The sequence below is a fragment of the Mirounga leonina genome, unplaced genomic scaffold, assembly GCF_011800145.1.
Source record: "Mirounga leonina isolate KUSES-001 unplaced genomic scaffold, KU_Mleo_1.0 Mir_129, whole genome shotgun sequence".
In the NCBI taxonomy this organism is placed as follows: Eukaryota; Metazoa; Chordata; class Mammalia; order Carnivora; family Phocidae; genus Mirounga; species Mirounga leonina.
The window spans coordinates 71903711-71925803 of NW_023270323.1; the positions used below are offsets into that span (position 1 = coordinate 71903711).

The 22093-nt window shown below is 37.1% G+C and overlaps 1 protein-coding gene across 4 annotated transcripts in view; it reads left to right on the forward strand.

The window, feature by feature from the left end:
• The first annotated feature begins 1101 nt into the window (after window positions 1-1101).
• The window catches only part of RAB28 (RAB28, member RAS oncogene family), a 97368-nt gene continuing 76376 nt past the window's right edge, over window positions 1102-22093 (forward strand). For 2 of the 4 annotated variants that reach the window (XM_035005294.1, XM_035005293.1), the window contains exons 1-4: window positions 1102-1382; window positions 2088-2150; window positions 5966-6062; window positions 11364-11452. In XM_035005294.1, coding sequence (XP_034861185.1) covers window positions 1308-1382; window positions 2088-2150; window positions 5966-6062; window positions 11364-11452 — 324 coding nt within the window. In that variant the 5' untranslated portion in view covers window positions 1102-1307. The remainder of the gene's footprint in view (window positions 1383-2087; window positions 2151-5965; window positions 6063-11363; window positions 11453-22093) is intronic. The other 2 variants (XM_035005296.1, XM_035005295.1) reach the window with 1 other exon arrangement.

Here is a 22093-nt window from a genome sequence, read left to right on the forward strand (position 1 = left end):
TTGGCACTATTATTGCAGAGCTTATCTCTATTGACATTTTCTGTGACATCTTTTACCCGCTCTACTGGACTAAGACAGTACAGCAATTCTTACACTTTTTGGGCTCAGGGCCTCTTTACACTCTTAAGAAATCACTGTAGACCCCAAACAAAGAGTTTTTGTTTATGCAAGTTATAGCTGTCATTACTGCTTTGAAATTAATACTAAGGAATGTTTGGAACCTTGTAACAAGCACATGATTCCTTAACTGCCAGAGTAATGCGATCGTATACATCATGCATCCCCTGGAAAACTCATACTCGTGAGAGAATGGCAAAAAAGGCAAAAAAAAAAAAGCAAAAAAAAAAGAAAAAAAAAAAAAAAAAAAAAAGCAAAAAAAAAAAACCCAGATGTTTGTATTATTATGAAGATAATTCGGACTCTGTGGGGCCCCCCAGAGTTCCCCGGACCACGCTTTGAGAACTGCTGCTCTAGGTTCCTTGCTTGATGAACGAACCATCGGATTCTGTCGTTCGGTCGAGAGAACCCATGGTTTGAGAGGTCAAAACAAACGGGCAGCGCCAGAACTCCGTCAAACTGAAGGCCACTACGGCGCTTGCCCGCAGGCACAACGGTGCTCAGCAACCGCGGCGGCGCCCACGCTCCTCCCGCGGCTCGCCCTCCGGCGCCTCCGTCCGCTCCAGGGGCCCCTCCCCCGTGCGCTGTGCCCGGCAACCGGCCCCGCCCCCCGCCGCTCCTCCGCCTCCCCGCTTCCATGGCAACCGTGGCGCGCAGCCCAGGCGTCAACGCGCCCCCGCAGCTAAACCATTCACTTCAGGGCCCTTCACAGGGGGCGATGGAAACACGGGAACATGACAGGACGCCTGAACGCTACTGGTTCCCACTTTCCTGCCGGGTTTGAATGGTATATTTTGTTTTTCTTCTTCACAGCTGCCCCTTCGAGAGCAGCGCCCGACTCGCCCGCGCAGCTCGAACGCCTCCCCGTCGCAGGCCCGCAAATGGGCCGGCTTGCTAGGGAGGCTCGCGCCCGCGCGGGTTGGCGCGGGTTGGCGCGGGGGGGGGGGGGGGGGGGCCGACGTAGCGCGCGGGGGGCGGGGCGGCGCGCCGGGGAGGGGAGGTGGGCAAGATGGCGCCCGGCGAGTGATTCGCCGCAGATACGTCCAGCCGCCGCTGAGACGCCGGGGCGGGGGGTCCTGCCCCCACTGCCGCCTTCCTCCTCTCCCCCGCCCCCGGGGACCCCGTCCTACCCTGCCTCCCTCCACCTCGGGGGGGGGGGGTGGGGGAGCGGGCCTGGTTCCCGGGACACCATGTCGGACTCTGAGGAGGAGAGCCAGGACCGGCAACTGAAAATCGTCGTGCTGGGGGACGGCACCTCCGGGAAGGTCAGTCCTCCAGCGGGCCCGCCGTCCCCGGCCTGCAGGAACCCCGGGCGGCCGCGGCCACCCCGCCTCCTCCCCGCCGCTCGGCGTCGCCTCCTTCCCCAAGGGCCGGGGCCCGCCTGATCGTGGCCTGGGGCCAGACACGGAGTGGGCGCTGGGTGTGGGCTGGCGAGAGCGGTCCAGCTCTTCTTAACTTAAAAAAAAAAAAGAAAAGAAAGAAAGAAAGAAAACGAAAAAAAAAAAGGTCACTTCCCCACTCCCTGCCTGGATCGCGAACTCGCACTTCTTCGAGTCCAGCCAGCACCGCCCTCCGGGGAAGCCCCCCGGCTTCTCGCCTCTGAGGACTGGCGAAGACCCGCCAAGGCGTCTTCCCTCTGTCTGCTTTGGGCCGGGTCACACTTTGCCTTGCCCCCGCGAGCGCCCCCCGCCCATCCCCGCCCATCCCCGCCCCCCCGGCGCTCTACGGGGTCTCGTACCGGCGCTGCGCTCCCAGGGACTTGGCCCTGCGATCGAATGCCCTGGGGAGCCTGGGGCTCCAGCCCTCACCGGTCGGGGCGTTGGAGGGCAGCTTTGCTCACCTGTGTGTGCTTCCCCGGTAGGGTGCGTACTGGTAGGGCGAAATGCGCAAATACACATTAAAGGTGCAAATCCGCATAAAGCTTGCGGAACACGGTGTGCACTCGGTAAACGCTAGGTGCTGTTTTACAGCATCGTACCTGGTCATCCCTGCTCGAAGCCCAGCACCTGTCAGCACAAGCGTTCATTCAGCAGGTATCTATCTACCGAGCTCCCAGTTTGGGCTGATGCTGAGAGTAGCGCTGCTACCGTGACAGAGGGGATCCTTGCGCAGAGTCTCGTCTTTGGTGGCGGTCGACTGAACAAACGAGACCGAGCGCGGGAGAATATCCGGCAGCCGGTCTCCTTACCTCTTAGGCTGCGGTTTTTAACTCTGGGCTGTGGAGCTCCTGAAAAGGACAAAATCGTCTCGCTGCTCGCTCTTTGGGGAGGGTCCATGGGATCCCAACAGGGGCAGTGACCGCCCCCCAAATTAAGCGAGGAGCCTCTGCCCGGGCTGTCTTCACACTTGTCGCTTCTGCCCAAGGCGCCAACACCGTTTCTGGGAATATTGCTAGAGTCTGTGTCCTTTCTTCTTCCCTCCCGTGTCCTCGCCAGAGTCTTCACAAACGCAGGTGGTTATTGTTACCAGTTTCCGGCCTCACGATCCGTTTTACTGGCGTAGCTTGGACCCTGGTTTCTCTGGTGACGACTGCTCTTTGCACCTTCCCTGGCAGTTGGCCCTGCCAAGCTGCTGCTCTCTTTGGTTCTGAGACTTGAGTCCCCAGGGCACCTGGGAGAGGTGTCATTCATATGCAAAATTTGGAGCCTTCTGTTAATCTCTTGCCTTCCAGGATGATATTTTGTTGCTGATTTTTATTGCTGAGAAAAAACGACCGAAGATGATTAAAAGGTTTTGGGGAAGCAACTTTTTGAGTGTTTCAGTTGTTTTAAATGAATCAGCATCGTTTCTAACACTCTTATTCAATAAAAATTTAAAGGTATATTTGCATAGTTTTCTTATTATTCAGTTTTCTTCTGGATACCTTCTAATTCTTCATTTCCTAAATCCTTTTATGGTCAACTCATAACTGAATTCACTTCCTGTTTAAAATTACAGTGACAATCTATAGCACTGATACACTTGTTAAAAGAGGCAAAAATTGCCCATTACCATCTACGTTCTATCATAATTCTTTAAACTTTTGTTCATTTCTACCAGTATTTATCAGTTAGTTTCATACATGTGTTACTCAGATGAAGTTTGTTCATAATTTTGTCTCTGGGTTTTTTATTTAGCCCTTCTTATGTTTTCTTCTTGTTGCTAATTTAGTGTGAATAATTACAGTTTTTCATTTCTGTCTAAAATTCTGTCTAGTGTAGGACTGGGCATGATTTTTTTTCCCTTCCATATTGTTGAATTAGGACTATCATTCTGCTTAAAAGGGTGAGTGATAACTCTTTATGGTGTTCTGATTTAGTCTTTATCATCTTGACTAATCTCTTTTAAAACTGTAAAGGCATTTTCTGCCAGAGATTTTCAGATACGAACATCAGAAACCTAACCTTTTTTCATTATTTGTGTATCAAGCTTTTTTCTTCTCCATACCCTATTCAGCTCTCAAGTTATTGGCAGCTGCCAACATTCCCATTCTATTTCCTTTACTATCCTTTTATGAATTCAGCCTCTCTTTCATTCTTATTTGTGTACTAGTTGAACTCCTGGCTGTTTTTTCTAGCATTAATTTTTCTTGTCAGTTTTAACTCATGGCATTTAAGTACACATTGATGGAAGCCATCGAGTATTGAGATAATCACTATTAGTTTCTCCAAGAGAAATTTAGCTCCTCCTCCTAGTATCATGTGTTTCTATTTCTTTCTGTTTTGATTCATACTTTTGATTTTATTACATATTTCTTAAGATTTTTTTGAGGCAAAATATTCTTTTTTTTTTTTTTTGTATTAGTAAATGTAGTATGGTAAAAATTGTTAGCAGAAGCTCACCAAACAAAACAATATAAAGGATCAGATAAAGATGTTTCACATATGATAGATGGTTGTTCCCTTCATAATTGTTTAAGAAGGGAATTTATATAATGACTTGTGAGAAATTATTAAGTGTGAAAGAGGGCAGAAAGTCTAGAGAATTGAAGAGGAAGTGCCTACCACTGATTGAGTTGATTCTCTGTTTAATTTTATAGTATGTCCAGAGATGGTATAAGAAAACATTTTAATATTCTGTGTTCCCATGGGCCTATACTTTTGACAGATTATACTTTATTCCCATCAAAAATCCTAACTTTATGTTTGCCTCAAAAGTGTGAGGGTAGGGCTTTCAGAATCTCGAAGTCCTGTTTCCAAGAAAAGAACCTTTGAATTTCTAAAAATATTCATTGATATAAAAACACTGAACTTTGAGAACCTTACATGAAAGTGAAAAATTACCTTAAATGGCACAATGCTAATGTTACATGTGCCTTGAGTTTCTCTTTGTCTTATAAAAGTATATCTACCATCCCTATATTAAACATTTTGAAATATCTGTAATAGTTAAATAGTGGCAATTATTTTTCTCTGGAACTCTGAACCTCTTAACAGAAGATTTTGTACTCCAAGTTAAACAAGCACAATGGCATAAATAAAGCTAAATGAAAAAACAAAAAGTTTTAAAAAGGAATGCTTACCTTTTTTAATCCAATCTCTCAGTTTTTATATTATTGTTATATGCTTCAGGAAGCCAAACAAATTTTCATTTGAGTGTAGTGAGTTTATTTCTCAGTGCCTAGCAGAACATCTTTCTTAGGGTGCTTAATAAATATTTGACCACATATCTTAGAAATTTATTACAAATGCTGAGTATTTAAATAATAAAAGAATTGGTTAGGGTGTGCAGATTGCCATTTGTGTGAAAAGTATGGTTTTTGTGTCAAAAGGAATTTTAGTTCTTTTTGTTTGAAGAAATTGAAATTTGGCCAAGTTTTCTTTTGCATTGCTGCATTTATGTAATAATTAATTATACTAAGCTATCTTGGAAGTTTAAGTTTTCATTATTTGGGGAGTTGATATCTAATTTTAACTTTTAAAATAAAAAAAGGCAATTTTCACTTAACTTTGGTAGTCTTTCTTAAAGATCATAAAAGCTTCGTGAATCTGCCTTTCTTTTTCGTGAAGTTTACAAATAGTGCATTTAAAATGTTTAAGAAGCTTTTAAGTTATTGAGTTATTTCAGTTGTTTCCAGAATGATTTTTATTCTGCTTTGATAGGAAATGGTACTCCAGAGTTTTGAATACAACTTTAATTTGTTATTTAAAAAAGATGTAGAAATATGTATATCTGTTCTGGTTATAATATTCTTGTGACTTTTAATCTTTATGGTTGTTGGATGGAAAATACTTACTTTTGCCTGCTTAATATTAGTCTTAAAAATACTGACTTTTTAATTTTAAAGATAAATATTATCACAGTCATTCTGTAGGATAATTTTCATTTAACATCTTTAATATAGAGAAAAATTAGACATCTAAAGGTACTTTTTTGTAGGGAAAAAGGAAAAATTATATGAATGGGCTTTCCCCTTTTTAATTAGTACCTCTTATTATTGGCTAAGAGCATAAATATTCAGAGTATTTAACCTCAGAAATGAAGCTTAGAATTCTCTGAAATTTGTATTGAACTGATATATATGGATATATAGGAGTCAGATCTTTAGTCATGTTGTTTTAGTTTTCTTGTTGATAAATCTCAAATTCTAAGTTCCAGCAAGGAGAAGGAGCTTGACTATTCAGGGGATTTAAAGAGATCTAACAGATTAGTCTGTTGTCCCCACTGATAGCTGTTGTCAAGTGAAATTTACCTGGTGGAGTGTTAAGTCCCTCCTCCCTCTGTAACTGATTAGCACTGCTTAAAATTGTTTGTTGGATTAATGGTAGTATACATACTAAGATTACTTAATAAGGTTAGTAATGATTTTATGTTTACATTTCTAAAACAAAGACATTAATTTTGATATTCTATGCATCAATTTTTTTAGACCTCCTTAGCTACATGTTTTGCTCAAGAAACTTTTGGGAAACAGTACAAACAAACTATAGGACTGGATTTCTTTTTGAGAAGGATAACATTGCCAGGTAAGAGACTAAAAAATCTTAACATAGAAAGTTGTACATATCTTACAATAATAGCAGAAATATGTAAAATAAATTTGGGGGTTGTTTCTGCATGAAAATATATATAATTAGCAGATCTATCATAGGGAGGTCAACTTTCATCAGGATCTCCCATGAAGACATATTGTCCATGGTTGTGAGAGAAAAGTTTATATATTCCCCCACTCTCCCGCTGTTTTTGACCACTCCACACATTTTTCAAGGATAAACAATAGTTGCTTATAAAATTCTAAAAAGTTAAAAAAAATCAAATGCTATACAATTACAAACAGATATTGTATAAACTAAATGTGAAAAGACTGGAAAGGATTATTTTTTTTAAATATTATTTTGATTAGCCTCTGCTTCAGTTTTTTGTTCGAGAGAAAGTTGGAACAGAAGTATAATGTAGCTATGGAACCTCTGTGCTCTAATATGTGAATGCTGTTTTATGCAAGGCAGCATGAAATTGCTGGCATTTAATAGACCACTAAAATTTAGGGTCCCTAGGCACTCATAAAAATACAGTTTGAGCATTCAAGATGTTTCAGTTCACCATGCAAAGAAACTATTTAGATGCCAGTTGCAGCACATTTTGTGGGAAATACAGGGATATAATAACAAAAAGAGAGTGGTTTCTGTTTTAAGTTAGTTTCTGAACAATTGGGGCTTTAAAATGCTCTGTCCATTCATTTGTGATGGTTAAATTATATGTTTAAAGTATTTTATTAAAAGCAGTTTATCTTGATTGACTTTCTAAACCAGTCCATCCCTCTCCTCTCTGAGGAAACACATTTGAATAAAAACGGTTGCAAGTGTAGTATCAGATTCATATACTGGAGTGTGAGTGATACAGTGGGAAGGGGTTTAATAAATTCCAATATTATTGAAATATGTTAACCTCTCAAACACCCCATCTATCAGACAGCTCTCCATGGAAGTTTTAGAGCAGCTAATGAAAACTCTTAGTAATTGAAGGTATTCTGCATATCTCACTAGTAATATGCTCTATTATATTTTGTGATTGTCTGTATTCAGCAACCAATGAAAAATAAATTGAAAGATATAGTATGAGAAAAGAATTCCAACTTTCTATTACTAAGTTATTGTTCAGCAAGAGGCTTAATGAGAAACATACGCATATTTTGTTTCATTTGTATTTCCTTTTAATGTATTCAAAACTGAAAAATCTCATTTTACTTTTATTATTCTCATTTGTATGGGTTAATGCTACATTCAGAGTATTTATAGCATTCACTAGAGGAATACATACACAAATCATATACATGTTGAAAGCTTATTTTTTGTAACAGTTTTTTCAGAGATGGCAGTTGTACATAGAGAACCTTAATATATGTATTTAGTTATTGACTATTGTTTTTGATGCTAATTAGCAAGAGCATCAGCTTTCTGTACCATTAGTATTATTTAGTTATTCTGACTTTTTTTTTTAGTTCAAAGGCTTAAATATAGGAATAAGCACCACTCAATCATTAAAAATATTTTAGGACTGGTTTTGGACATTTTATATAGGTGATATATACATATGATGATTTCTGATCTGTTGCACAATACTACCCATTTTAAAGTTTTGATTACTTTGTAAAAAGTATTTGGTATTTTTGAAATCAAAATTTATAGTATAATATTTTAGAGTTAGAAAGTACTTATATTAAAAATGACGTCAGGAAATTTATACTCTCAATGAATGTACATTTTAATGAATTCCTGACTAAGTTTTTATTTTGATGGGTAGAATTCCAGAAAAAAATTCTTTTTTTAAAACTTTTTTATTGTTATGTTAATCACCATACATTACATCATTAGCTTTTGATGTAGTGTTCCATGATTCATTGTTTGTGCATAACACCCAGTGCTCCATGCAGAACGTGCCCTCTCTCTCTCTTTTTTTTTTTTTTTTAAGGCAGTTGGTTTTATGTTACTTCATGGACTCAAAATTATGTTAGAAATTTCACTAGGAAAATATTGTTTTAATGTAACTTCATTTTATATGATTAATAAGTATATTAAGAAAGGAGATAGATAAATTACAAGGTTCACAGTATATCCTTTATATATTTTAACCTTAATTTTAATTCATTGCAAGTGTCAAATGTAGGATGATTAATATATGTATCATTTGCTAAAACATTACAGGCAGCATTATTGAATTTATTGTAAAGAGCATACTAGGCGAATCTAATGTTTGCTAAGTATTCTGTCTAGTAAATCTTCTGTCCATTCAGATTGTTAGAGGTGCATACCTCCTGTGCATCTATTGACATTCTCTTCCTGCAAGTTTTCAAGGTCATTACTTTGTAAATATTCATCCATTTTAGTATATTTCATGTTCCGGTATGCTGTATAGTCTGGATGCAACCACTGTGCAGCGTTTACTGCTTAAAATAGTGTATCTGTTAGTCAGAGATTCTGCTGATAGAGCTTCTTAAGAGCCTTAGTCAAAATACTTTCAGGAAGCTTGTGGGTACAGTCCAGTAAACAGCGTTCTACTGTGAAAAGGATTTCTAAGTCTTTAGTACAAGAAGTGGGCAGACTTGTGTTTTTAGTTCCATCTTGACTGTGCAGCACTTTAAGTAAGGTTAACCAAGGCACCAAGTGTACTTTTACAAGGTCACTGTTGAATCCTCTTGGTGGCTTTGATTCATACCAAAAGCAACTTACCTGTATTTGGTCACCTCATTTATTTTATTTTTTTTTCCCCTGGTTACATGTCATTTCTTACCGGGGAGCAGGAATTTTGTAGCATTTTGCATTTGAGATTAGATTGCTGACAATTTCCTTAATGTTCTTTATTAGTGGGAAATTTATATTAGATGGATTCTTGATTTTTAAAAAGTTTTACAGTATTGATTATTTGAATTCTATTTTTGTAGGTTATTAGGTATGTCATTTTGAAAATATACATGGAGACTTGATATATTTATGTTTAGGGAAACTAAAATGAATATTGATCGGAATGCCATCTTTATGTGATTTTGTTTCTCAAAGAGAGAACCCCTGTTTATTTTTATTTTTATGTGTTAATAAGCCTAAAATTCAAATGTGGAAGTTAAAAACATGTTTCTAGACATACGGAATAACTATGAAGCTAGTATCAGTTGTGGAAGCTATAATGATAGCAAAAGTGGGTTTTTTTTTTGGCTAGCATTGTCGGTTATCAGTAATGCATAACTTTTTATTTCTGAGGCACGGGAATATTAAAAAAACAAGCCAACGACAACAAACAGTGTTTATTTAGAAAGGTATGAATTTAAAAAATACCTGCAACACAGGAATATAAATACAAACTTCTCAGATGGGAGGCAACTAAATAAACGATTTAGTCTTGAAATGATGTAGTGAGGATTTGGAAACATGAATATCATGTTCATAAAGTGGTAGCTAAGGTGTTCACAATAACTAATTCAGATTGGATCTGACTATCAGAATTTAAAGGAAGAAAAGCTTTATATTTCTTGATGCAAAGCTAAGTGATAGGATTTATTGGCCTTGAAGAAAATGGGATTAAATGCCTTATATTAAGTGTTGCCTACAATCTTACTGTAAGGAAGTTAGTATTATTAAGCACTGTTTTTTTTGAAGTAAACAAATGACTGTAAAGAGTATGCAAGTAAAATGAAGAGAGTACTGCCTGTTTATCTAGGGGCTTCTGAAGCGATTTAACATACGGCTAACGACTCCTAGTCTTTTCTCACCTGCTTAGTTTGAGACACCATCATAGGAGAATGAGTTGAGTTTTGAAACTTGAAAAATTTAGATTTTTAAGTAAGTGGGTTTATCCCAGTTGTTGGATAAGTCTTACTTAGTCTGTGACATTTTGGTTTTCGTCTTCACAGAGCTCTAAGAACATTTTCGTCATTACTCTGTGAGCGTTGAAAATGTGTGTATGTGGGAATGATGACGGGTGATAAACTTCAGGAGCTCTCATTAATGCTAATGGAAGTTCCTCATGTAAATCCTTTGCACGTTGGCAGATGCAACAGACCTACCTCAAAATAATGGAAAGATTGTCATACAAACCCAACAAAACTTAGAGTTAAGGGTAAAACTTAGCTGGTTAATCCAGTGTTATACTTGCTTTTCAGTTGAATGGTGTGAGTAGCATTCTCTGATTTTAGTGTTTTGGCATTGGCATAAAAATTCATGTCTTCATAATCTTTTTTATTGTTTTTGAAGCGAGAACTTTTTTTAGTGTCTTCAGTTTTTATTTTGAGTTTTTCTGATTTGCAAATCATTCAGACAGGTCCATTTTTTAGTGTGGGAGCTCATTTTGAAGATACTAATTGAGACTTTGTCTACTTTTGGAGAAAACTGCATTATTAGGAGAAATAATTTGAAATGTTAAACTAAAAAGTACGTTGGACGTGGTCTTTAACTTCTGGGGTTATGCATTCATAAGAGAGAATAGCTTATCTCCTAAATTTTTGTATCAGCCAAATAGTTTGCAAAATGGACAAAAGAATTTTAAAGATTGCTTTTTAGTATTTTTAAATGCTTTTATAATGCTTGTTCTGGGGAAGATTTGTTCCACCATTTTATGAAGGCTCTGAAGCACATATTATGATTTGTTTCAATGGAAATGCTTTCAACAGTAAATGCATCATAATATTTAGTGATATACTGGGTCTGTATCCTACATCTGTTCTCAAGAGGGCTGTCATATGTGTTTATATTTTATAGGTTAAATTTGAAAACATGTAGTTTTAAAAATTATGTTTCCTATTGTATATAATAGGTGACATTTAAATATTAAAAGTCCCATTAATTTGAGTTGAAACTCTGGGTCCATTTTTGTAGTCTGTTATTAATCTGTGAGTATTAGAACCTATAGAGTTTAGAGTTTACAGTAAAATTCATTATGTGCTATAGGGTAGGTTAGTATATAAAGTTCTATTTTTATTTTTAAAGTATATATTTTTTACCCCCCGTACAAGTGTTCTATCGTCCTATTCTCTGTTTAAGAAAACTATTTTTTTTTTAAGTTTTAAGCAGTGTATGAATTAAAGCTTTTTTTTGTTTTGAAGGTGATTATAAATATGGTTCTATAGAAATGGGGTAAAAGTATAAATCTAAATTCCCCATTATGATTTCTTTTGACAACATTATTTCACAGTTCCAAATAATCTGACCATATGAGCATGCAGAATAAAAGGCAGATTAGGTCCACAGTTTATCATTGTGACTTACTTAGTATTCTCTGAAACTGTATCCAGTTGTTATTTTGTTACTTACCTTTTCTGCATTCTTGTTTTTATATTCAAGGGAACCTGAATGTTACTCTTCAAGTTTGGGATATAGGAGGACAGACAATAGGAGGCAAGATGTTGGATAAATATATCTATGGAGCACAGGTATGACATAAATTCTATGATTATTCCAGTACTGAAAATACTCCTCTCACAAGCACATACAACTGGGTACACACACACACATACACACACACACTCTCTCTCTCTTTATTTTTTATTTTATTTTTTTTTTAAGATTTTATTTATTTATTTGAGACAGAGAGAATGAGAGAGAGAGAGCACATGAGAGGGGTGAGGGTCAGAGGGAGAAGCAGGCTCCCTGCTGAGCAGGGAGCCCGATGCGGGACTCGATCCCGGCGCTCTAGGATCATGACCTGAGCCGAAAGCAGTCGCTTAACCAACTGAGCCACCCAGGCGCCCTCTCTCTCTCTTTATAACTTGATTTTTATCTGATATGTAGAGAGACTGATTTTATCTTTGTGCTAATCCTTTGGTTTCATCCTCCCCAAATTATGTTTGGAATGATTTGGGTCAGGGAACTGGTGTGGCTAATAGCTTTCCTATGCTTCCTTATATTGCTAGGTATTATTGTCAGCAGTTGAATAAATGCAGTGATAGGTGATATTTTATATTTATTAGCTGATTTGGTTATAGTGACTGCTTTCAGAATATGTCAACTGAATAAAAGATATAGAAGGGGAAAATTTAATTTCATTTTAAGTTGTAAGGACAGAAAGCATATTTATATATTTTTGTGCTATGAATTAGTTTATTAAATATTTATAATTCTTCAGATTTAATACATATCAATATATTGTATCAGCAAACTATGAACAATTCTATGTATGAAGCACATATAATATTTTAACATAATGATGTCTTTTCAGAGGAATATCTATGTAGATGGAGAAAAACTGCTTGAATAATAATATGACAAAATTCTTTGGCAACATGAGCTTATATAGACATAATTTATAAGTTGTTAAATTATTATGCAAATGGAAAATCTGCATGATAGTGATATACTTCAAAAAGTTAATTATTGACATGCTGTTTATTTTTGCTTTTTCTTCCACTCTAGTGTGTGTCTTTCACACCATCATGAAGCGAAAGGGGATAATAGTCATAATCCTTCTTTAGGTCTTTATTGGAGTTTAATGTTTTAAATGGAAGAGTCTTACCTTGGTTCTGTAGAACTATGTTGCTTCTAAGAAGTGAGTCTAGGAGACAAAGAATGTTAAGCACTGTTTTTTATGAAGTGTGATGCTGGACATATACCATTGCCTTAATTTTGGATGGAAAATAGATTCTGAATTATTTTCTAAAACATTCAGAGAAGGATAAATGAAGCTCATATGGTTCTGAATCAAGTGTGAAGGCCCTAGGTTTTTGTTTTTTGCATTATTGATATATAGATCTGGCTTTTAGAAATACTTCTATGCCTTTTCTACATTGTTCTTTGTCTCCTGGAAAATCTTTCTACTCATTTAGCATCTTCACTTGTGAACATATGATTTGGTATTATATGCATGTTCATTTTTCTCTTAAAAGATACGTCTCAGATTTTTGTGTCTGGCTTTTTTGTGTGTTTTTTTTTTTTTTTTTTCTGTTTTAAACTGATTACATTCAAAGTAGATATTAAGATAAAGAAAAATTGCTGGACAGAGATTTGTGGGAAGCCACAGTTCTTTGTTTTGCTCACCTATTTGGTAAAATGGGTTTTGAAAATAATAATCTCTTTCCTCTTTGTCCGTTAAAGTCTACCTTCAAGGGTACATATTGGATTTTTTAAAAAAATAAACATTATATTAGTCAAGCTTCTTATAACATTTGACTCTGAACATCAAATAAATTTTATTGTTATAGATTTATCTAGAGTTAGTGGAGAACGGGAAGATTTTATGAATCTTAGGGCAAAACATAATACAAAATTCAATTGACAAATTTTTCTTCACTAAAAATTGAGGGTATATAATGCTCATGATTTGGATTCCCTTAATTTTACCTTTTCATCATTTAAAAATTTGTTATTTGATTTATATAAACTTATTTATTAATATTAAATTATGTATAAAATTAGTGTTGGTGTGAAATTGACATGATATAAAATTAACCATTGTAAAAGTATATAATCAGTGGCATTTAGTGCATTCACAATGTTATGTGGCTGTTCTTTTAAATCATTTTTTTTTGCAGCATTTTATGCCATTATGTAACTGCTTAAAATCAGCAGACATTATTAGTCAAATTTGTAGAAATTAAAAAAATTTTCATCTTTTTTGAGAGAACCTGAGTTTAGTAAAATGTCTGTATTCTCTTCTGATGTCCCTCATATGTTGTGAGAAAGAGCATGTTATATTCCTTCTTATGAACTTGTCAAATAAGATTTCTGTTTTGAAGGTACATATGACATTTTTTTCCTTTGATGGTGCCTTATATTGTTTATACTTTACAATTTCTGTGAATGTTATAAGACTATACCTTGTTTTATTGAACAACGATGTAAGTACAGTATTTCTGAGAATTTCATGAACATTTTCATGAAATTGTGCCAGGAAACTACAAATTCTGAGATGATAAAAATGAATTATCATAAATTAATGAAAATATAATAAATTTTCTCTGCTTTCCAGAGATTCTAAATTAGCTTATGCAAAATACATAAAATACATTTACCAATAGTTTCTTTTGTAAAATATATGTAAATTTTTCTATCTAGGCCAGAGAAGCTCTGACTACAATTCTCTACCATAAACTGGGGGAAATGTTACTTTTCAAAAACATTGCTTTCAAAAACATACCAATAGCATTTTAATATACTTAATAACTTCATATTATATAGCCATATAATTATTCTTCAAAGTGGATCTATACTATTTCTAAAGTTCTTATAGATGCTTATATTGCTCATCTCATGAATACTTTGCATTTTGGTATACATGTTACAGGATAGATTGTTCAGAAATGACGTTTGGATAGGCTCTTTTGAGGACATCAGTTTAATGTGTTATTTAGGATTTTGGCTTAGGTTCTCTAACTTAGGTATTGTGTATAGAAAGAATTATCTTATACATATCTGGGCAATTAAGTTCGTGAGTCTATTTTTCTTAAAGCATTTCTTAACATTAAGAAGCTTATTGGTAGGCTGGGAATGAACTTAGATTCAAATAGCACTGATTATTTTACCCTGTTCACATTTTCCCCCCAGTAGCGTTAACTTTAGCAATCGTCTATTGAATAGCGTTGGTTGAAACAAAATTGGGTTGACACCCAAGAAAGAATCAGTGAGGTATTTTGACAAGAACCAGTTCCAAGAATTGAAGTATTTCCCAGTTAAATTCCCAGATTTTAAATTAACTTGAAATTTTCTAGGAGTCTTCAGAAAGATGTTATAGGCTATTTTTCATAGTGGTTACAAGCAAACACACAGTACATAGTGTTTAGTGCCCTGTAACCTGTGGCTAACAGAGGCTAATAACAAACCTCAGAGAAGGACTGGGTGTTTCATTTTTGTAGCTCTTTCCGTCCTGGAATCTAAGTGGTTTGCAAACACTGCCCTACTGAGCATAAACTCAATGAAGTGTAGTCATTTGTGAGGCAGAACATAACTACTATTGTGTGCCAGTGCCCCACACAGATGAGCCAGCCTGTTAACCACCAACAAAAGGATTTGGTTGCCTGTCTAGCGGCTGGGGAGAGAGCGCATCGCAAAACTGGACTCTCTGAGACCCTCTGCTATCTTTTACTGTGCATTTTTTACTTGGATATTTGCCAGCTTATAACTGATTATACAGACCTCTCGCATTAGTGTTTCTTCTTACAGGTTGTACTTATGCAGCAAAGTATATGTTGTAAGACTATGGTACGATCTATATGATTTAACCCATTTCCACATATAATTAAAAGCTAAAGTAGATTATTTGTTGTACAAATCAGGGAGGAAGAAAAATACCTGCATTACGGGAACTGGGAAACTTTCATTTTGTGGAAGGTTAAATTGTGTATGTACTGTGCCTGTTAAATTTATTTCAGAACTAAATCTATGGAATAACGTACTTAGGTATTGTCCTTTGGGACTTCAATATGCCCTTGAAAATGCTGTCTATCTGGTTAATGGTTCATCATGTTCATTAGATACGGTGAAAAGTGAAATAGATGAAAACAAAATATTGTATGAAGAAACTTTATGTAATATTTACTAAAAGTTAGAGAAGGGGTGATAGTGTCTTCTGGGAATTGCAGGGGGGAAAAATGAAGTTAAGGTATAGAAAATATAGGGAATCTTTACTAAAGAATTTGAAGATATAGAAGGATGTATTAAACTTGAAATCTGAATTCCAAAAGTTATAGCAAAAAGATTTGGGATGAAGAGGAGCAGTTGGAGGGTAAACCGGGAAGAGCAAGCACAGAGCGGTGTGGGGAAGAGACATAGGAGAAAGATGAACGGCAGGTAGGTAAGTAATAAAAATGCATCAGGGACATGAGACATGGAGATGGGTTTCGATGGCCACAGGATTGCCAAGAAAATTACTTCTAGCAGTTCCTGGTAGATTGCTTCAGTTGTTGCCGAGATGTATTGCATTTCTGAGGGAGTTATACTTTCTTGTGGCTGAGAAGATTATGATAGTTTTCTGCAAGCAGTCAGAAGAGGTCCGGATTGATGGATGTGGTGAGAGATTCGGGGCTTTGAGGGTGCTTGTGTTATAGGCTCCTAAAGAGGTGAGTACTTAGAGGTCTGACTTTGGTGTGCTGCAGCTGGTGGGTGGAGGCCTTGGCGGGGGTCGGTGGCTGCTTGTAGGAGTTTGGGCCATTTGTGCCTTTCAGAGAAGTGATCCCTTTCATCTGTGTGATCAACTTTTTGGCCATAGAGTTGTTTATATTACTCCCTTACTATTCTTATAATGTTTGTGGGGCTAATAGTGATGGCCCTCCATTGATTTGAGTTTTCTCTTCCCTTCTCTTTTTTGGTTAACCTGGCTGGAGGTTTACCAGCTTTTGGTTTTGTTGATTTTCTCTATTATTTTCTTCTTTTAAATTTTGTTGATCTCTGCTCTAGTTTTTATGATTTTTTTTTTAAAGATTTTATTTATTTATTTGACAGAGAAAGAGAGAGAGATCACAAGCAGGGGGAGCAGCGGGCAGAGGGAGAAGTGGCTCCCCACCAAACAGGGAGCCCGACGCGGGGCTTGATCCCAGGACTCTGAGATCATGACCTGAGCCGAAGGCAGACACTTAATGACTGAGCCACCCAGGCGCCCCAGTTTTTATGATTTTTTTTGTTCTGCTTTCATTAAGTTTAAATTGTTCTTCTTCCTCAGTTTCTTCAAGTAGAAGCTTAGATCATTGATGTTTCTTCTTTTCTAATATATGCATTCAATGCTATACATTTGCCTCTAAGCACTGTTTTTGCTATATCCCGCAAGTTTTGATAGGTTGTGTTTTTATTAATTTAAGATACTTTAAAACTTCTCTTGAGACTTCTTTTTTGACCCATGTGTTATTTAAAAGCATGTTGTTTAATCACCAAATATTTTGAGTTTTCCCAGCTATCTTTCTATTATTGATTTCTAGTTTAATTCCTTTGTAGTCTAAGAACATGCTTGGTATGATTTCTGTTCTTATAAAGTTGTTAAAGTATGTTTTATGGCCCAGAATGTAGTCTGTCTTGGTGAATGTTTCATGTGAGTGACTGACTGTCTTCTTGCTTAATGTATCAGTCAGTGAAAAAGGGGTGTTCGGGTCTCCAACAGTACTGGTGGATCTGTGGGTTTACAGTTCTATCAGTTTTGGCACTATGTATTTTGATACTCTGTTGTTAGGTGTATATACGTGAAGGGTTTTGTTGTTACGCCTTCTTGGAGAACTGACTTTATTATTATGCCAGGTTTTATACCTAATACCTTTCCTTATTCCAAAGTCTGCTTTGTCTGAAATGAATATGAATACTTCAGTTTTGTTTTCAGTAGTGTTGGCATGGTATTTCTCTCTCCCTTTACTTTTAATTTGTGTCTTTATATTTAAAGTGAGTTTCTTGTAGGCAATGTGTAGTTTTAATTGGTATATTTAGACCATTCACATTTAAAGTGATTATTGATACAGTTTGGTTAATTTCTGTCATATTTGTTTTCTATTTCTTGTGCTGGTCTTTTGTTTTCTTTTAAACCTTTCTCACTTTTATTGTTTTATTTGAGCAATTATATCATTATACATGAACACATTTTTTTTTTTAGCAATTGCCCTGGAGTTTCCAATATATATTTTTAACTAGTTTAAGTCCACCTTCACATAGCACTTTTATAGCATAGTATTGCTTTGCATGTATAGTTCAGATACTTCATAAAAGCATATTCTTAATTCATCCCCCATCCCTTATGACGTGGCTGTCATTCATTTCACTTGCCCATATGCTATAATCACTCAATACGTTCTTACTATTATTAAACAGTTGTATTTTATTTTATTTATTTTTTATTTTTTTAAAGATTTTATTTATTTATTTGACAGAGAGAGACACAGCGAGAGAGGGAACACAAGCAGGGGGAGTGGGAGAGGGAGAAGCAGGCTCCCCGCAGAGCAGGGAGCCCGATGCGGTACTCGATCCCAGGACCCTGGGATCATGACCTGAGCCGAAGGCAGTCGCTTAACCAACTGAGCCACCCAGGCGCCCAAACAGTTGTATTTTAGATCAACTAAGAATAAGAAAAATAAATGCTTTTATTTAACCTTTACTCCTCTTCTGATACTTTCTTTCTTTCTTTCAGATTTTATTTATTCATTTGAGAAAGGGAGAGAGAGACTGAGAGAGAGAGAGAGAGCAGGAGCAGGGCACAGGGAGAGGGACAGGCAGACTCCTGGCTGAGCAGGGGGCCCAATGCGGGGCTCGATCCCAGGACTCTGGGATCATGACCTGAGCTGAAGGCAGACGCCCAACCAACTGAGCCACCCAGGCGCCCCATCTTCCTTTCTTTATGTACAAGTACATTTCTCATCCATCTCATTTCTTTATCCCTGAAGAGCCTCTTTTAATATTTGTTCCAGGGCAGGTCTGCTAGCTATGAATTCCCTCAGGTTTTGTTTATCTGAGAAAGTCTATTTCTCCCTCACTTATGAACAATAATTTTACATATAGAATTCTAGATTGGTCCTTTCCTTTCTTTCAACATTTTAAATATTTCACTCCTTTCTTTTCTTACATGGTTTCTGATAAGAAATTCTCTGTAATTCTTATCCTTGTTCCTCTCTAGATAACATATTCCCTCTCACCAACCCCTCCCTCACCCAGACTTCTTTTAAGATTTTCTCTTAGTTGTTGTTGTTGTTTGTTTTTTTTTTTAAGAGAGAGCATGCGTGAGCTGGAATGGGAGGCAGGCTGGCAGGCAGAGGGAGAGGGAGAGAGAATCTTAAGCAGGCTCCATGCGGATCTCACGACCCTGAGATCACGACCTGAACTGAAATCAAGAGTCGGATACTTAACCGACTGAGCCACCTAGGTGTTTTGTTTTATGCAGTTTGAATATATGATGTGCTTACGTGTAGATTTTTCTTTTGTATTTATCCTACTTGTTGTCTTCTGAGATTTCTAGATCTGTGGTTTGGTGTCTTTGATTGATTTTGGCAATTTCTTGGCCATTGTTACTTCAAATATTTCTTTTTTTTAAATTTTTATTAAAAGATTTTATTTATTTATTTGACAGAGAGGGACACAGTGAAAGAGGGAACACAGCAGAGGGAGTGGGAGAGGGAGAAGCAGGCTTCCCGCTGAGCAGGGAGCCTGATGTGGGACTCGACCCCAGGACCCTGGGATCATGACCTGAGCTGAAGGCAGACGCTTAACGACTGAGCCACCCAGGCGCCTTACTTCAAATATTTCTTAAGTTCCATTCTCTTTTATTCTTCTGGTAGTCCATTTACATGTATGATGCACCATTCAGAATTGTCACATAGGTTTTTGATGTTCTGTTTTATTCACTCTTTTTTCTCTTTGCATTTTACTTTTGGAAATTTCTATTACCTTCTCTTCAAGCTTACAGATTCTTTCCTAGGCTGTGTCTGGTGTGCTGATGAGCCCATCAATGGCATTCTTCATTTCTGTTATAGTGGTTTTGATATCTAGCATTTCCTTTTCATTATTCTTTAGTGTTTCCATCTCTTTGTCTACATTACCCACCAGTTCTTGTATATTGTCTACCTTTTCCATTGGAACCTTTTTAAAAATATTTATCATAGTGTGTTTTAAAGTCCTGATCTGATCATTCCAAATTCCGTGTCATATTTCAGTCTGGTTCTAAGGCTTATTTTTTCCTTCAAACTGCCTTTTAGTTTGCCTTCTAATTTTTTTTTTTTTTTGAAAGCAAATATATATACATTAATAAGAACTCAGGTAATAGGCCTTTAGTGTGAGGTTTTATGTTAATTGGCCAGGAATTGGTCTGTGTTTAATCTTTGCTCAGGCTCTAGGTACCAGAGACATCCAATTCCTCTAGTGTCCTTGTTTTTTTCTCCCTTTTCTTTTTGGGTATCTCAAAAAATTCTTCCTCAGTTGAAGTTTGTGTTTTGCAGCTCTTTCAAATGTAATATGCTACTATTATGCTGGAGCCCAGTTGGTGTTGTGGTAAAGTATGGAGGCAGGGAAGCATTCTATACTCTTATGATTAAGTCACAGCCTTATAGTGGGCCTGTGTCCCTGGGCTGTGACCTTTACAGGTGTTTATTAGCTCTTCCCACTTAGGTGAGACAGGATGGCTAGAAGGGGCTGGAGATGGGAACTGTCTTTCTCATATGATATAAGACCCTGATTAAGCTTTTTTCCTGGACAGTATGCCTTTTTTTTTAAATGGATAATACTCTGGGTGTATTTTACAATGGTTAATTTTTCCCTCACCTTGTCAGAGCCATGTGGGGGATCTTTCTTGATGCTTTACCAAAAGGATCTGATAGAGTTTCTGGAGGTAAAATCCATGAAAGTGTGAGAGTACTCCCACCTGGGAGTTTTTCATTCTCAAAGTGGATCACATGCAGTCTCCAGCAGTTTATGAGAATTATCATTTAAGTGTTCCTACCCTTTGCTGGGTACAGCGGCTTCTGCTCCAGGTAAGCACATTTTGGCTTTGACTCTTTGGATTCACCTGTCTCCCAGATTTCAGGGTGGTGAATTACCCTGCAAAGTCAGCTCTCTGTTTTGCCCAAGAAAAATCATTGATTTTTAGTTTGTTTAGATTTTTTCTTACTGTAAGGACAGACATGATGACTTCCAGGCTTTTTACAGGTCAGAGTTGAAACTGAAAATTCTAGACCACTTCTGTGTTTTAATGTCTTTTTGGTTTTCTCATTTTCCCTTTTCAGATTTTGACCACATTGGTGTAGGTCAGAACTGATGAAAGATTGTCATGTTAGGAGCAAAGATGGAATCATAGTTTTTTACATTAAGTGTTACTGAGAATGGGGTTTATGAACAGATGTTTGGGTTGGCGGATAGCTAGATTAATGAAAGGCATTTATCCTTCTGCCTTTCTTATGAGTCCTGGAAGATTCATAGGTATTGCTCTCTGAAAAATACTGGACACACTGATCTAGATCAGGAATTGGCAAACTTTTCCTTAGAGAACCAGATAGAAAATATTTTAGGTTTCACAAGCCATACTATCTCTGTTGTAGCTACTCAGTTCTGCAGTTGTAGTACAAAAAGAGCCATTGATAATACTTAAACAAATAAGTATGACTGTATTTCAATGGAAGTTTATTTACAAATATGGACTTTGAGTTGAATTTGACCTTGGGGCCATAGTTTACCAACTCTTGTAGTATTTAATTTTTTAAAAAAAGACTGTGTTTATTTATTGGAGAGAGAAGGGAAGAGAGAGAGTGCACGAGTCGGGGGGAGGAGTAGAGGGAGAAGGAGAGGGAGAGGGAGAAGCAGACTCCCTGCTGAACAGGGAGCGTGATGCGGGGCTCAATCCCAGGACCCTGGGACAGTGACCTGAGCCGAAGGCAGACACTTAGCTGACTGAGCCACCCAGGTGCCCCAGTTTTTTTTAAAGTAGGTTCCACGCCAAGCATGGAACCCAGTGTGGGGCTTGAACTCATGACCCTGAGCTAGATCAAGAGTAGGAGGCTTAACTGACTGAGCCACCCACACAACCCTGTAGTATTTAATTTTTATTCTATAGCTCTGGTCTAGTACTGATCATAAAGAGATAGTGGCCATGTTTTATTTGCATATTCTGTCATGTTCACATATTGATCCATGTTGAGATGAAGATTTTCATATGTTGATTTAGAAGAGTTCCAAAAATCTTAAGGTGTAAGACATCATAGGTCAATGGCTCAATCTATGAGTGTAAAAACTACCTCAAAGTTGCCTTGAAACTGTGATTGTTATTCACTCAGAATAATAAAAAATTCCCAGCAATTATGTAATATGTTAGTTTTTAAATAAGTTTATTTTTATTACTTCACATAATCATATAGACATGGCAAGTGTTACAGAGATGGACGACAGAAGCATTGCTCAAGATCAGTAGATGGTAGGGCCAAGACTGCAGTCCCAGCAGCAGCCTGACTTTCAGGGCAGAGCTCTTGTAACCCAATATATTGTATCATTCAAGTCAACTGGAGGTGGAATCAGTAGATTGAAGATTAGTTTTCTTCAAAGGCCAATTCTGGGGCATTTTTCTTTTCTTTTTAAAAGATTTTATTTATTTATTTATTTATTTATTTATTTATTTATTTATTTATTTATTTATT